The 16531-nt window shown below is 39.8% G+C and overlaps 1 protein-coding gene across 5 annotated transcripts; it reads left to right on the top strand.

Moving 5' to 3' along the window:
* Window positions 1-1527: 1527 nt before the first annotated feature.
* LOC308108208 (poly(rC)-binding protein 2) lies at window positions 1528-16117 on the top strand (the record flags this gene model as incomplete). Of its 5 annotated transcripts, none has more annotated exons than XM_080460989.1 (13): window positions 1528-1704; window positions 3179-3307; window positions 4180-4203; window positions 4305-4337; window positions 4477-4593; window positions 4697-4828; window positions 5007-5135; window positions 6076-6150; window positions 6879-6920; window positions 8057-8129; window positions 9875-9927; window positions 10348-10517; window positions 14984-16117. In XM_080460989.1, the coding sequence occupies exons 2-13, from the start codon at window positions 3239-3241 to the stop codon at window positions 15018-15020; spliced, it is 954 nt and encodes a 317-aa protein (XP_080317115.1). In that variant the 5' UTR covers window positions 1528-1704; window positions 3179-3238. The 5 variants fall into 5 exon arrangements, with proteins under 5 accessions (XP_080317115.1, XP_080317116.1, XP_080317114.1 ...); XM_080460990.1 differs by having other exon boundaries at window positions 1530-1704; window positions 9881-9927; XM_080460988.1 differs by having other exon boundaries at window positions 1530-1704; window positions 8030-8129; window positions 9881-9927.
* Between the last annotated feature and the right edge of the window lie 414 nt (window positions 16118-16531).

Here is a 16531-nt window from a genome sequence, read left to right as displayed (position 1 = left end):
AAAAAAAAAGATATGTGTATCATTCCGAATACGGTTAAGAGATTCATGAATTATGTTGCAACAAGCTTCTAGACTTCTCGCTTTTTAAATCTGGATTTTATTGACATTTCAGAACGTTAAATCAATAGAAATATCATTATGTGAAAAATAAGATTAACACACGCTGTTGTTTATCAGCGACTCTGATGTCAAAGTGATACTGCTTGAATTGTACACAATATTATTTCATTTATGTTCTTTAATGTGGCCTGCCATGATATTGTTTTCCCATAATTGTGGTATGTCACAGATTTTTTGGGGGGTGAAATTCACACTGCAGATTTGTTTATCGTCGACTCTATGCATGCTATGTTTGAAAGATGCAGAAATAAATGTTATTCTGCAATGCTTTGTATGTGCATTACATCTGAGTCAGTGTAAAGTTACAATACAGATGTCTATTTAACTAAATCTATGAAATAAATATAGCTAAAAAACTGTTGAATAGATGTTAGGCTTCCTCTAGATACATTTGAAAACTATAGAATACACGCTCTGCCCCAAAGTGGCTTTTAAATAGATATTTCATAAAAAAATCTCAATGGAAATAGAATAGACATTCTATTCCATCATTCCAACAAGAGGAATTCCATAATATGATATTTTAAACTACTGTGCTGTTCCAGGTACTTTAGGACAACACTCACACTGTGGTCTTGATTATTGTCAGCTTTATGTGCCACAAAAGATTGTTGTGCAAGTATGTGTCAGTGCATTAAACATACATACAGCTGTCGATTGAATTAAATCTGAAGAAACTGTTTATATCAATACCAAGATGGCCCAAAATAAATGCTTTTGTATTTGAAGTATTTTATTAAAATTTCTGAAAGAAAATTAAATAGAAAGGCTATCAGTGAATCTAATGAAAATTAGGTTTAACAACTTGTATGACCATTAACATGTTACCAGTTAATGGTCAAAATCATACACAAGTTTTCCTACTCATAACCTGCCATGATGTTGCTCAATCGTCCTTAATTGTGCTGTTTCTGCATCAAACACATAGTTTGAGCTTTTTTTTAAATTTATTTATCACATTTGTGTGCACGACAGGTGAAAATGTAATCTTTTTTTGTTAACTGAGTTTGTGACTTCAAATTGTAATTCCAGCATTGTAAATAAAGTAACTTGCAATAAACGTTCCGCCCACTAGTGGCATTCTATCTTAGTATTTTACTGAAGTTTTTAAAGGTGAAACATTTGATAATTCCATAAGTATAATGGGAGCGTGCACGTTAAATAAAACGCGTGATCTCCTTCGTTCCCACCAGCAGAGCTTTATCTTCTGGTTTTTTCAATCAACGTGACAAAACGTGGGGATTTTATTCAATAATATTTTTATTTAATGTCTTTTTTTTCACCCACTGCCTCATATGTAGTTTTTTAGCATCGTAGACGTGTGTATAACATTTTTGGGGCGTTTCGGGGTCATTCCCGTGGTGGAGGATGAAGAGTGGGGGGGGGGGCTCCGAGGGTTGAAAGTTCAGAGGTTATAATTTTGTTGTCTTTGTGTAAAGGAGTGGAGCTCGATCTCACATCACTCTTCCCTCTTCCCCGAGTCCTTTCTAAACTCTCCCCCGGGTTTCTACCCTCCCGAACCTCTCCCCTTCTACCCTTACAACCCCAACCCTCCCCCCGATCACTTACCGACGCACGACTTAGGTGAGTTTTGTCGCCACTCGGTGTTTTTAACTCTCTTTTTTTAAATTTTTTTAAATGTTTGTCGGTACGATATGAAGTAGCGGAAAGAAATCGCGCCCAGCAGCTAGCAAGGCAGCCGCGCGAGCCGGAGCGGCGTGCTAACAGGCCGCGCGACGATGAGCACGCAGTCTCGGTACGTAGTGTAGCTGCGGCTACAGCTAGCCGCGGCAGGAAACTTTAAATTAACACCGCTTTAAAAGGAATCTTTCTATTTCGCGCCCCCGCTCAAAGAAATCTGAACCGGACAACCTCGGCGCGGAGGGAAACTATATTGGAACTGCCGTCTAAAACCTTGACGATTGAAGCTATCGAGCTAGCCTGGCTAAATGGCACACGCATGCCTCATTCATTTTCCGTGCCACCATAATGCTAACATGCTAATAGACTTGCAATCCAGCTTTAATAGTTAAATAGCCGTGCTTTTTAACTCGTCGTTACCGCCAGAGTGTGTTTTTATTCCCGCATGTTTCACACCGTACACGATTGTACACGTTTCTCGTGAATGGGGACGCAAAGGGCAGCGTGAGCGTAATTTGCCGCACATTTGTTGATAAACTTGGTTCTTGGCAAATTAAAAAGCGGCGTTAGCATACGAGCCATGGGGTTATCCAGCGTTTCTTCGCTAAATCACACGTTGCCTGACTCTTAACTTCCGCTTCAGAAGAATTGAGGCTGCTGTAAATAGATCGATCTCGCCAACTGCGTGTAGTTGACACAGCTACGAGGAGTTTTTAAAAGCCATTTCTTTCTGATTCGTCGTGGTGCGCCGTTAGTTCGCGCTGCTAGCATCAGCTATGACCCACATAATTCTTGTACTGTACGATCAGACCAATCTATCGATGAAAGAACTTCACGAAAAACTAAATTTGATCAATTTTCTTTAGTAAGTGTGTCTTCCTTCGTTTCTTATACAACCCATAAACACAAACGTGACCCAGGTTAATTTGTCAGGTTGTCGTAACTGGTAAGGTAAACTGGGTAAATTGGGATTCCAAGGCCCTTAAATACTCCGAATAGCTCACATGTATTTATTTATAGGCTTCCCGAGTAGGTTTTGTTGTTTTCCCCAGAAATCAGTAACTTCGAAGAGTTAATGCTTGAAAGTATTTATCGTGATGTACTAAACTGAAACCGAATGTTAGAAATATTTAATATTTTCCATATTTCATATATTTCATATTTGGTTTACAAGGTGGGTGCTGAATTGCTGTAAAACAATTTCGACATCTCTCAGCTCCTTTTTCTGGTTAGTTCTTCAAATACTCTAAGTAGGATGATTCTCATATCTGAATCGATCCTCTTTCTTTCTCACTAGTCCAGTGAGAATAGTGTTGAATGAAGCCACTTCCATGCATGGCAATTTGCAAATCTACTGAGTAACAATTCACTCTGTTTTGATCTGGATTCATTATTCTGCTTGTTTCTGTCCCATCAGATCCATCTCTGTGACCAAAGACTCCAGTTCTCGACTGACGGTTGAGTTGCAATTGCAGTTATGGACTCCGGTGTGATTGAAGGCGGGCTCAATGTCACCCTTACTATTAGGCTGCTCATGCACGGCAAGGTGAGGCCAACCATCAGCTGCCTTTGTCGGTACTCCCAATAGTGTGTGTGATGAAATATAAAAATATATATGGAAATAAAGTCTCTCCTGAGATGTATAGAAGGCACGGGCTTTGCTGGGATCAATAGTGGCGTTGCCTCAACTACTGGGCCTGCACCTCAAAGGAAAGTTTGCCTACGGCTGTGCTGAAGCTCAGCTAAGAGACTTTAGTGCCTGACTGCGGCCCCTCTTTGGTTAGGTTTTATGTAAAGATTGGCAAACAGGTTAAGCCAATGAGTAAATCCAAATGCCTCCATCAAAATTCCTCTGAGTGGTCACATAATAGCTTGAAATATATATTTTTCTGGATTGTTTCACCACGTAGCCCAAAATGTTGCATTATATTTTCCGCCCAATAGCCTCAAACTGCCTTTTTAACCTCAAATAAATAAATGACTGTTGTTGTCGCCTTTGTGATTTCATATGTTTAGATGCCATGTGTGAAGAAGTGAATACTCACAATCTGACCCATCAGCTTGCATTGCAATGGAATCAGATTGTGTTGAAACAAGATGTCCCAACAAAACAGAACTTTATGGCAACTTAAAACAAGCCCTGGCATTTGATGGACATTTCCACCTTTAAATACCTGATGCATCTTGTGCGTCAGTTAAATCAACAGCATTATTATCACACTGTACCAGATGGGAAGAAACACGCTGGGGGGAGAAAAGAAAAAGTAGTTATTGGGTTAATAAAGCTTTATTTTCTTCAAATTAAGGACCACCACGTTCGCGAATGTTAGGATTGATGAATAATGTGTCGTGTCCATAAGAGCAATGCGAGAGAGAGAAACAATCACCCTAAGTTAGCTCTTTCTTTTCTTATTTTAGGAAGTTGGAAGCATTATTGGGAAGGTAAGCCTAATTTTGAAATGATTAAAGCATGTTCACAATAACAAGCTTGGTCTTTTGTGATTGATGATAAGTCCTGTTTAAATGTGATTTTCCACGAACAGAAAGGTGAATCTGTGAAGAAGATGAGAGAAGAGGTGAGATCTGTGCTTTCCTGTGTTAAGTATTCATGCATACTGTGGCTAATTTGGGAACAACTGCAAGTCTGCAGTTGATATTTTCATCTCAAGACTCCAGATCGATGACTCAAAGTCACATTTTCCTGCCTTTTTGTAGAGCGGGGCTCGCATCAACATCTCCGAGGGCAATTGTCCCGAGAGGATCATTACTTTGGCGGGTCCAACCACTGCCATCTTCAAGGCATTCTCCATGATCATTGAAAAATTGGAAGAGGTGGGTCCTAGTTTGCCCTCGGTCATTGATTTACAGGCCAAACTGTAACAGCCTGATTACAGACGTCAATGTTGTTTCTTTTTCTCTTTTTTTTTTCCGTCAGGATATAAGCAGCTCAATGACAAACAGCACAGCTACCAGCAAGCCCCCAGTGACCCTACGCATTGTGGTGCCTGCCAGCCAGTGTGGCTCCCTCATTGGGAAAGGTGGCTGCAAGATCAAGGAAATTCGAGAGGTGTGCACAGTGAACCACCATGTGTAAAACAAAACCCTCCACAAAAAAAGAAGCGTGAACTGCATTCCTGTCAGTTTTAGCCGTCACTGTCCTACTCGAGTTCAGTGACGAGGGAGCGTTTGCATGCAGGTTGCCCGGATATCCTAATGTGATGCCTTTCTTTTCTTGTGCGTTCCAGTCAACCGGTGCTCAGGTACAAGTGGCGGGAGACATGCTCCCCAACTCCACGGAGCGTGCCATCACCATCGCAGGCACGCCTCAGTCAATTATTGAGTGTGTAAAGCAGATCTGTGTGGTCATGCTTGAGGTAAGTGCACTCTAAAAAGTAGGGAAGCCTATTTAGTGGTGGGTGTATATTAATAAAGCCTACGTATGGCTACCATTCGGTTTTATAGCTTTGGTGTGTTGGGTTTGGACAAGTTGGACATTTCAAGTTTGATACGATTGTGGCAAAGTATTAATACTGGGCCTGTAAGCTATCAACCAGCCTTCATCTATAGTAGTGAAGCAACAGGTCGCACTTAATTTGTGATCTGTATTTATTCGGGAGGTTGGAGATGCAGTAAAAGAGCTCAGATGGAGCAACTGCGTCAGTGGAGCTCTTTTTTTTTTTTATTTTTTTTTTTTAAAACAGACAGTCATGGTTACTGATGCAGAAGTTGAAGAGAGAGTGAGCAGTCCGACTCACAGTAGGAAAATGTTCTACTTCTGCATTTGTTTTTGAAATAAAAGCCTGAGATTTAATTAAAATTAAATATAAATAATGAAGCGTTGTGTACAAATCAGTCAAAATTCCTCTTCTTTGTCTATTTAATCTAATCTTTAAACTGGAATGTGTTTTCTCATGATCTAAAGCAGGGATGGGTAACTTTGATCAAGGTGAGGGCCACCAAATCACGTCCTAATCCTGTGGAGGACCAAATTGAACTCATTGCCATAAATTGATGAATGAGAATTTGGGCTAAATATTTAATGTCAAGAACTAACTGATTGAATCAACCATGACTTTAGTATATTCCACATTAAATTGTATTTATTTTGACATTAAAGATTATTTTCAATTGATATTGGATAGAAGTGTTGCCAATCAGCCTTCTCCCTTGCAGGATTATTTTTTGGAGCCATCACAGAGACTGATAGTAGCCCATGCCCGATTTATAGTATTTGATGTATTGTATGATCCTATTGCCAAAATTTCCTATATTATGTTGGTATAACTGTATTGACTCATATTTTGTCTTTTGTAGTCTCCCCCTAAGGGGGTCACTATCCCCTACCGACCCAAGCCTTCAGGATCACCCGTCATCTTTGCAGGCGGACAGGTACGTGTATGACCCTTCAGAGGGACCCAGGATTTTATTTGGGATGCATTTCACTGTCTGGGATGTTTGTCATTGGCTTTGCATACTATTTGTTTAAAAATAAAATCTTAATGTAGGATTAAAGGCTATTCAAATAATAAGTCCATAGTTATTTCTGCTTCTACAGGTGATCTTAAGTTAAAAAAAAAAAAACAAGAAACTGGTGCAACAAGAGCTGCCTGCACTAACTGAATAAGGATTTGCACCTTCGGCAACGTCTGATCCCATTTGGCCAAAATGCTTTTATTTTTTCATTTTATTTTTTAACAGATTTCCTTTTTGTGTCATTCCTAGAGTGTTTTCATGTTTCCAGTGTCGGCTCACAGAAGTGAGGTGGCTTATCTTCCTCTAATGTCAGTCTGAACCAAACACTGTCTGGTGCTTGTTGGCCTAACATTAAAAAGATATTTTATCTTGCCACTCAATACCTTTTTGTATTCGCCTTCTGGTTTTTCTTAATTCTGCTGCGACGTCTCAAAGGATTTCCCTTTTTTCCAGAAATGTGGAGACTTTGGACAAGGCATAAATGCTGCTATTCTTTAATGTCATGAGTAGAGACGAGGCTTTGGTGTTTTTAAAAAGTCTTCCAAGAGATTTTCGCAACTCGAGAGTGCTGCAGCCGGAGAAGTGAGCTGCCCCCTTACAATCAGACGTGAGCCCCATGAAAGCTTTGTTTTCGTTTGTTTCAGGCGTATGCCGTACAAGGACAACACGCGATTCCACAGCCAGATGTAAGTGCAGTAGACGTTTTTACATGACCCCTCCCCACCACCACCACTCCCACCCATAATTACAACTGTCCTCTTCCAAAATGTGATCCGCCCACGCATCAGTTTCACAGCCTGTAGCCGCAGCTTAGCTTGCCCCTCATTTTCCTTTATTTTGCCGTCCCCTGACCTGTAATCACCACATTATTTTAATTGACCATTTACACGGCAGCGTTGGGAAGCTACTCTAATTTTGTCTATTCTGTCCGTTTATTGGCAGTCAGTTGTTAATTGAACTGACATTTGTTGTTTGTTTGTCCAGACTCTCCACTGTTCCATGAATAATAATCTGTCCCTCCTGCTTACTCCTTCAATGTGTTTTGTTTTCTTCCCCTTTTGTGCTGTCTTGTTTCACATGTCTGTCTCATTCATTAGTCTGTCCTAGATAAACATATTGTTCTTTTCTTTCATTATAACTCTGTGCTCTGGCCACTTGTTTGATTCAATTCAATTAAAAATTTTTCTTTAATGAGTCCCACCAAGTGCATTTGATTAGTCTTACTGCCTCAGAGCAAGGACTTAACGGTCAGCTGCAATGTGTGACAATTTGAATGTTAATTTTATACTATTATGAACCCTTAAGTTGTGTGAATGGGCAGATTTTCTTTGTCACAGTTGAACACATGCCTCCTCTCTAAACAAAAAAAAAAAAAAAAAAAAAAAGTTTTATGCATCTGTAGTGGTGACGTTGGTAAAGTGTAAATATGTTTAGAGCTTCTAAAGTGGTGTTTTGCATATTGAGCTCTCTTTCACGTGTGTGTATTGTAACTTTAGTCATCCCCGAAGACTGCGAGAAAGCTTCACCCAGAGAAGCAGCCCCGCACTTTGGAGGAATATCTACGGGGGTACCCCACGTAGACGAGCTAAAAACCCCCACACAATTTTAGACAAAAGTGATCTATGTAGAGCTTTGAAGAGATCTGCACGTGATAATGTGTGTGTGTGTGTGTGTGTGTGAAATATTTTTTGTGTCGTATGTACTGACAGTGATTTTTTTATGTTCTGTTTTTCCCTCCTCTTGTGTTTTCCATTTCCTCCCATTTCTCTCCCTGCCTCCTCTCTCACTCTCACAGTCTTCCTCTGCTGCTATCTCTCCACAGCTCACCAAGCTTCACCAGCTGGCTATGCAGCAGACCCCCTTCCCCATCGCACCAAGCAACCAGGGATTCACTGGTATGCAGCGTGACAAGGCCTGCAGCCTCTCAGTGCTTCATTTTTATTTTAAACCGCCAGACTCCCAGAAAGTCCCACGGGTTTTTTGAGCAGATGCACAACATGCCACCACAAATATGTTGAACAATAAGCATTGTTTTTATTTTGTCAGTCCTCAAACTTGTATACATATTTTAAGATTTAACTTTATCCGTTTAGAATAATAGCAGGATTTGGAGAGGTCTGTTTTATTTAGGCCAGTGTTAAAGTTAAGTAATAACCTTATTTCTACTACTACTTATTGTTCAAAATATGTTAAGCATTATTCAAAACACATTTTTTTCTGTGTTTTCCAAAGGAATATTATCTGCAACTGTTTTGTAGTGCACTCGTTAAAATGGTTGGAAATTGGAAATTTCAATCCTATCGTGTAAAAAACAAACAAAGGTTTACAAAACTCCGTTATGTTCCACTTATATATATATATATATATATATATAATATAACCTGTCAACTTCATCAGTCCTGTAAAAAGGCAAACCACTGGAAGAAAAGTTGGATTCTGAGCTAAAATATCTTTTAAAGATCAACAAGCGCAGCAGTTTATAACCACTAAGTCATGGAATCATTATTGAAATGGTGAGCAACTTTTGGGTCATGCCGAGAAAGCCACAGTTTGATTCTTATTTCTTTGTCAAGTTTGCGTTCTCTTCCTGGTCATATGTGACATTTGTGCGTGTATTACAACTGAACCTATGAAAAATGTGTATCACAACAAAAAAGCTCAGAAGTGAAACGCTGACCTCTGCCAGGTCAAAGTGACGGGTGTATCCGCTGGTAACATGAGAGACGGCAGCATTTCCAAATAAGTTGGATAAGTATTGATGAAGCGGGTCCTCAAACAATCAAAATACATCACCGTCAGCTTAATCAGTGACTGTAAATTGACGGTAGGTGTGATGTTTGGCCTTTTTTCATTGATCAGCTCCAGCTTACTGCAACTTTAACCCTTTATGGGAGAATTCAACGTCCATCCCATCGTGTTACTCAGCAACATTGCAAAATCTGTTTGAATAAATACCCTCATATTTAATTTATAGGTGATGGAATCTATTTTGAATAATTACCCTAAATTTGCTTAATTTCCCACTATGTCTTTGGTCTACACACTATTAAGTGGCGCTACTTTACTGTGTAATGAAGTACCCAGAATTTGTCTTACCAGAAGAAATATTGTCACTCGCACCAGTTTCATGTGCACAGTGCTTTAAATTCCAGCCCAATTTTAAAAGTAACATCATCATTCAAGTACTTTGACTGGGAGGAAAAAATGCTTTAGCAGAGCAAAATGGAGAAAATGATGACGGCCCATATCTCGGTGTTTAGCTATCTTTTGGCTAATTATCATAAATGATACACAGAAACTTCATTTCTGGTTTTAATCGATTGAATTCCTCCGAGTGATTCACTCTGTTTAACTTCATTAAGATGCGTGTTTTATTTACTTTACTACTCACATGAAATTCCAACCCTGTTACACACAATTCATAATGTAATCCTGTATTTTTTTTATGTTGGATATGAACTAAACTTTGTACCTATTTTGTGGTAAACAAAGAGTTTGCTCGCGGTGATCCCTGAAATAGGTTCAATAATTCCCCTCCGTCAGGCTCATTGGCTTTATTACTCTGTTGGAGCCTCAATTGTTAATTTTTGTTCTGCTTATTTAAGGCATTTTTTTTTTTTTTCTTCATCTTCTTTGTCAGGAATAGATGCTTCAGCTCAGCCCAGTTCCCATGAGATGACCATTCCAAATGATGTAAGTCAAACAAAACAATCGGAGCATCTAATAGTCGGCCTTGCAAGTGTGTGTATAATAGGTATTGGATATAGAACTCTGATTATCAGGTTTAGCAATTTCTTCTTGTAAAATACAGAGGTGAGGATAAAAAAACAAAACAAAAAAAAGCATTTTTGGAGCCTTTGCATCCATCTCCTCACCTTCGCCTGATCTCACAATAGCTGCTGTAAATGTGACCCGCTGAGCTCTGGGATTGTTGCCGTTTGAGTAATGTAACTGCAAGGTTTTCATAAAACATTGGGATTGTAAATATTTAGAGTTGAATCTTTGGAGTTTTCTTTTCGTGTGATGTCCCGCCGTTTCAACCACAAATGGATGCGCTCTCACCAGAAGCACGTCTTTACTCTATCGCCTAATTCCGCCGCTCTTCTCCTCCAGCTTATTGGGTGCATCATCGGCCGCCAGGGAGCCAAGATCAATGAGATCAGGCAAATGTCAGGTGCCCAGATCAAGATTGCAAATCCAGTGGATGGATCGACTGACCGCCAGGTTACCATCACAGGCTCGCCTGCCAGCATCAGCCTGGCGGAGTACCTCATCAATGCCAGGTGAGACAATCCATACAAACAGATGATTGATTCAAGCTCAGAATGAGCAGCCGAGGCTTTGTTTTTATGTAGTTACTTTACATCAAGTTATTTTGCTTTACTTGGATATTGTAGTCCGTCTTATTTTCTTTTGCCAACAAGGAATATGTTTCTCAATTTGCTCTGCTTGCTTATATCCCATATGGTCCTGAGGGAGCTGTCAGTTTAGTCATCAAAATATTATAAATGGCTGAGCAATTTGTTTCCATCCCTAATTATTGCAATAGCAGCAAAATGAGGCCTTTACTTTATCACTCTCTGGAACAGGTCAATATGTGATTTACATTGCTGTGCATGTAGTTTAATCTGCACTGGCATTTTGTCTTGTATTTGAAACTATTGCACTGCAAAAAGAAGTTTTGTTTTTAAATCCCAAAGGGTATAATTATTGAAGTAGCATTGAAGCTGCACTAGATCAGGGGTGTCAAACATCTGGGCCAGAATCGGCCCACAGAGAGTTCAATCCAACTCGTACAGAATAACAAAGACACAAACTGCCCCTTTTCAATTTAGGTAACTGCCGTTTCTAATTTGTCTGCTTGGGGAACTGTTTCAGTGAAGGCAAATGACAAAACACTGATGTCTATAACTGAACATAAAGCAGAACTGATGAGTGATGCAGCAGTGACTGCTCGCTCCCTTTAGCAAAATAACAGTGTAAAAACCTCCATGCCATATGTGTGTGTGTGTGTGTTTGTGAAGTCTTGTGAGGCGACGGTCTTTTTCCAGCGTTAGTCTGAATAAAACCTCTAAGAAGTGCATTCAATGTGAACATCATTTAGTTTTACCTGAACTTTTCCCACACTAAAAGAAAGCCTTTTCGAAGTTGTAGTATTTTTCTGGATTCTAGTTTATTTTTATTTGATGCTATTGGGCTTTGTGTTGCCCAGCAGCTAAATTGAGTTTGACATCCCTGCACTAGATGTTGCGTTTTTATTCATCCACTATTAAAGGCAATTTAGTTCTAAAAAACAAGCACTGGGGGCGGTCACTGGCCAAGACCCTCGGCCCCCACCAGCCTGATTGCCCCTGAGCACTATTCTGTGTGGCTGCTACTGACGGAATTTCCCCTCTGGGGGATTAATACAGTGCAATAAATAAAAAAATAAAGTGTCATAGCTTTTTGTTCCCCCTTTAATTAGACAGGCACCAATAATTGTCATTCTGTTCGCAATATTGATCATTGGAGCCTTTTAAACCCCGCATTTGAAGTCGCAAGCCAACAGTCGCCCATGAAAGAGAATTATTTAACCTAAATTCCAAACCTACCTGTTGCATCATCTGTAGTTAATGCACGGGCTAAAATTCCGTTTTGGGGGTTACTTACCTTTTGCTAACGGTCACTGTGCTGTTTACTCGCTCTTTGTCAGTCTGCGCTTGTGTTGGTTCACTCTTCATTTGCTTCCTCATCAATCACCAGAGACCTTAGTGTTTTTGTTTAGTTTTAATTGAGTCATTAAACCCTAATGAAGTTTTCCGTCTTTGTTTTTGGTCTCATCCCTGAGTGATTTTGCCCCCCACCCCCCCTACCCCTCCTCCCACCCTCAAACCCACACCTGCCCCCCTCACCCATTGCTCACCAGCCTGCCCTGTGACCCATCCCGACTGTGTTGTCCCTCTCTCCTTGTCTCTCTTTCTACAGTGTAGAGTCCTCTAAACCTCCTCCCTCCTCCTCCTCCTTGAACCCTGAACAGACCAGCCTGTGCCCTCCCTCCACCTCTACTACTACTACTACCACTACTACTACTACTACCACCACCACCACCTCCTCTGCTGCTTCCTCCTCCTTCTCTTCCTCCTCCTCCTCCTCCTCCTCTTCCTCCTGTGTGGTGCCCCCCACAGCCTCCATCCCTCTGTCCTTGTTGGCTCCAGGGCCTCCTCCTCCCTCCTCCTCCTCCTCCTCTTCCTCCTCCACCGATTCCCTGCTCCCCAGCTCTCCCGCCTGTGTGTCGAGTCTCCTCAGTATCAAGCCCCTCCCTCTCCTGGCCCTCCATGTTGTCAGCGGGGCCAGTAACCCCTCACACCCAATCCCCGCTGAGCCCAAAGTCGCCCCCGAGCTGGGCTCCAAGTCTAAAAGACGAAGGCTCTCCCCTTACTAACGAAGGAAACATAAGTCATCTACTACTCAAGTACTGACAATGCTTTGTTGTCTGTACCTGCACTTGCTTTTTTTAAAATCAGGCTGTGCCATGCCCGGCTTACTCCAGAAAGCAGCCCCCCCTTGTTACAAAGCCAGAGAGATGGTTGATGCCATATTTAAGAAAATAGATATCTGTAGCGTGATTCAACCGATTTCTTCACGAAAACACGTGTCGAGTGCAATTATATTTCTAAATCACTCTGAACTTAGCATGAACAGGGAATTATCTCACCGATCTACTGAAGCATTTCTCTCTCTCTTAGTGTAAGCTCTGCTCAGGTAGCGGCTCTATTTAAGATGTCACATTGTATTTATGGGAATAGTTTTCTTGTAGTGAACTTTAAGTGACTTGCTAGTCGTTATAACGTAGTGTATCATGACCTTTTTTTTTCTTTTTCCCATGCTTATACACAAAAGAATTGTAATTTAGATATAAACTAAATCTGCCCTCAGGTATAAAAACCACCAAATCATCATTTAGTTCCCGTTAATAGTTAAAATACAACAAAAAAATCCATCCGCTTGAACTTAGTTTGGCTATATCGCCAAATATTAAAAGGAAATAAATCAACATTCACTAAAATTCTATTGACATTTTTCTAAAGGTTTGAATGAGAAGAGTTGCCACCCTCTCATATCTGTTGAATATGAAGCCACAGCCAGCAGCTTGTTAACTTCGCTCACCAATAACAATTGGGAGGAAACTAGCGATCCTGGCTCGGATCATAGATAACAAAATCTGCCATCTCGTTGCCAGGCAACCAGCAGAGACTGCAGGAAGTTGCTTTCCCCGTGCCAAGAAAAAGGGGGCCGCCTCAAAATCTACTAAGGATCCAGTCATTGTTGCACTCTTTTGTGTCGATTAAATCAAGATTACAGTTTATTCAGGTTTTCTTCTCAGATTCGAACTTAACACAAGCTTTTGTTTCTCTTCGTGTAAGAAGACACTGACAAAGATCAGTGTATTTTATAAATCGAACCAATTGAGGTCAATAAACCTGTTAGCAGCTTCCTCATATTGGATGGCACACTAAGTTGAGCTTCATACTTAAAAATATGAGAATAGTGGGGATCTTCTCGTGTAACTTCTCCTTAAAGTTCCTAGAACAGCTCGGAACAACTGCTAAACATCAGATTGACTCCATTTACATCTGGAATTAAGATGCATTTTAACTGTTTGACTGATATCCAGTGTGTATTTCCCCTCAAAAACCACTAACTTCTGGGAAAAACAAAAGCTTAATGGAGGATCTGAAGCTCAGGCCTTCACCGTATTAAGTGTTCATTGCAGTCCTGCATGTTTTCTATGTGTTCCTGTTCCAACCTACCGCATTTTAATGAGTAGCTGGAGAGGTTCTATTACGTTCAAGTGTTCATTGCAAACATAGACTGTTCTAGAGACTTCCCGACAGGAAGTACCTAACAACTACAAGACTTTAAGGCAGGGATGTCAAACTATTTTACCATTTTATCTCTGTGTGGCTGTTCCAATAAAATGAGATGATTGACCCTCTACTTAAGAAATGTTCCTCTTTCTTTACCGCAAAGAACACTGGGTACATTCGGAATATTAATGCACTTGCAAAACAACAACTTATGAACAACCTAAAATAAAGAGTGCAGCGTCCTGCTTCAGTTATTTCATTTCGTCAAAGAATTATTCCACACGGGACGAATTTAAATATATGGTTTTATTACAAAAATTGCTGTCATGGTCCTTTATATTTATATATATATATATATATATATATATATATATATATCTCCACTTTGCAATATCATCCCACGGGCAGTATGATGCCCTTGTTTGAGCATCTTTTTTTAAACTTATTTATTTTCTATGAAATGTCTGTCTGAGCAGATCAGTAGGACTTTCCTCTCTACATACATCCACGGTGTGTTCAGGGACCAGTTGCACATGTTTTAGCCAGGTTCTGTAAAAGTGTACTGGGCACATTGTTGTGGTTATCAACCAAAAATTAGCTTATAACGGTTGGATCTGACATTTTGATACGAGGTGTAAACGGAGTCACTGATCAGCTTCCCGCTTAAAGAAAAGAGTCGTTAGAATCAATCAAACGTTTGTTTTTCCATGTCACAGCATCATCAACCTGTTTTAGTAAATTGAAAATGTTTTTCCTCATAAAGGATTTTTTTCAGATATTGTTGTACATAGTAAATGATACTGATGTTGGTCTGTCTGATTGCATGCCTTTCTCTCTTTCTCTCTCTCTCTCTCCCCCCCTCCCTCCCTGCTCTTCGGGTGTCTCTCTCTCTGTTTCTCCAGGCTTTCGTCTGAGGCCACAGGACTGGCAGCCAACTGATAGGACACTGCGTCTGCACTAAATCTCACTTTTATATCATCGGCTACCATAAAGCAGTCAATGCAACTGTCCAACTTAAGAGTTTATATATATTATACCGCCTCTTCCTCATTTTGAAATTGTCAACTGCCACTGATTTGACCCGCTCAGTTTATTTATTTTCTTTCTTTAATTTTTTTATTTTCTTTTATTTTTTTGGTTTTAGTCGGAAGAAGCAAACGTTAGGTTTTTAATTCCCCGTTTTGATTCAAGTTGGAGGTTTTAATGATTTGTTATTAGACGTTACCTCTTTATTCTCCCCCCCCCACTTCTCTCGCTCTCTTCACTTTCCTTTTATTTTTCGGCCACCACAAAGGAGTAGAGTTGGGAAAACTCTGAATAGGCATATAGATTTAGTTCTGTACAGTCAAGTTTTTTTTTTTTTTCTTTAAAAAGGAAAAGACAAAAAGGAGAAATAAAAAATATCAAAATAAGAATAGAGTGACTGTTTTATTCCGTGTTTATATTCGACCCACGTCTCTTTATTTTTATTTGGTTTTCCTTTCCCAGCTCCACCAGTCGGCTTGTCCAGTTCATGTCCATGTCTACCTGCTTTAAGTAGCCACAGCACCCCCTCTCCTTTTTTTTTTTTTTTTTTTTTTTTTTAATTGAAGTGCTTGTAACCTGGATTACACTTGTGACACTGATGAGAATACGTAGCTGTACATGCACTGTCACTGATTATATTTGGTTATGATGACAAATGTTCTAACACCCACTCAGATCAATATTGGTCGGTTCATTTAAAAAAAAAAAAAAAAAAAAAAAAAAAAAAAGGAAATCATGTATTACGACGCATGTCATTTTTGTTTTTTTATTTTTGTTTTTTCTTTTACACCCCCTCCCCTCTCGACATGTCATTCCTGTTCGCCCGCCCTCTCCTGGTCCTCAGATCATGTGTTGATATTTTGCCGGGATGGGAGGTATTCGGGGCTCGGGCTCGGCTCAAGGGATCGGAAGCAGAGGGGTTGTCCTCGCTTTTTTTGTAAAGACTGATATATTACTAAAAAAAAAAAGAAGAAAAAAAGTTGGAATATTTGTTTTAAATGGAGGAAATATTTTTTTTTAAAAAACTACCAAAGGGGGGAATAACTCCTGGACACTGATCTATTAAATGTGATGAGGCTGAGAACTGAAATGGTTGATGCTCTGGGACTTAGACGCAGAAAGGGTTGTGAGTTAACACTAGTTTCCTGCTCTTTGCTTCGCTCGAGTCAGAATTTATTTTATTTTTTATTTGCAGGAAATACAAAACTTTTGTGCACGTTTTTTGAGACTGTAGATCTGGGTGCCACAACATTGTTTAAAAAAATACCGAAATAAAGATGTGAAATGCTCAAACCAGAATTCATCTCGAGACTTTTGTCCCTGTGTAAAAAAAAATAAAAAGGAAAAAAATAAAGATAATAATAATTTGAACACACTTTGAGATTTTGCACGTTTTATTTTAAATTGTTTCTTAAATATATTTA

The sequence above is a fragment of the Lipophrys pholis genome, assembly GCF_963383615.2.
Source record: "Lipophrys pholis genome assembly, chromosome: 4".
Lineage (NCBI taxonomy): Eukaryota > Metazoa > Chordata > Actinopteri > Blenniiformes > Blenniidae > Lipophrys > Lipophrys pholis.
The sequence above is the reverse complement of the archived record's forward strand: the minus strand, read 5'-3'. Positions and strand labels throughout refer to the sequence as shown.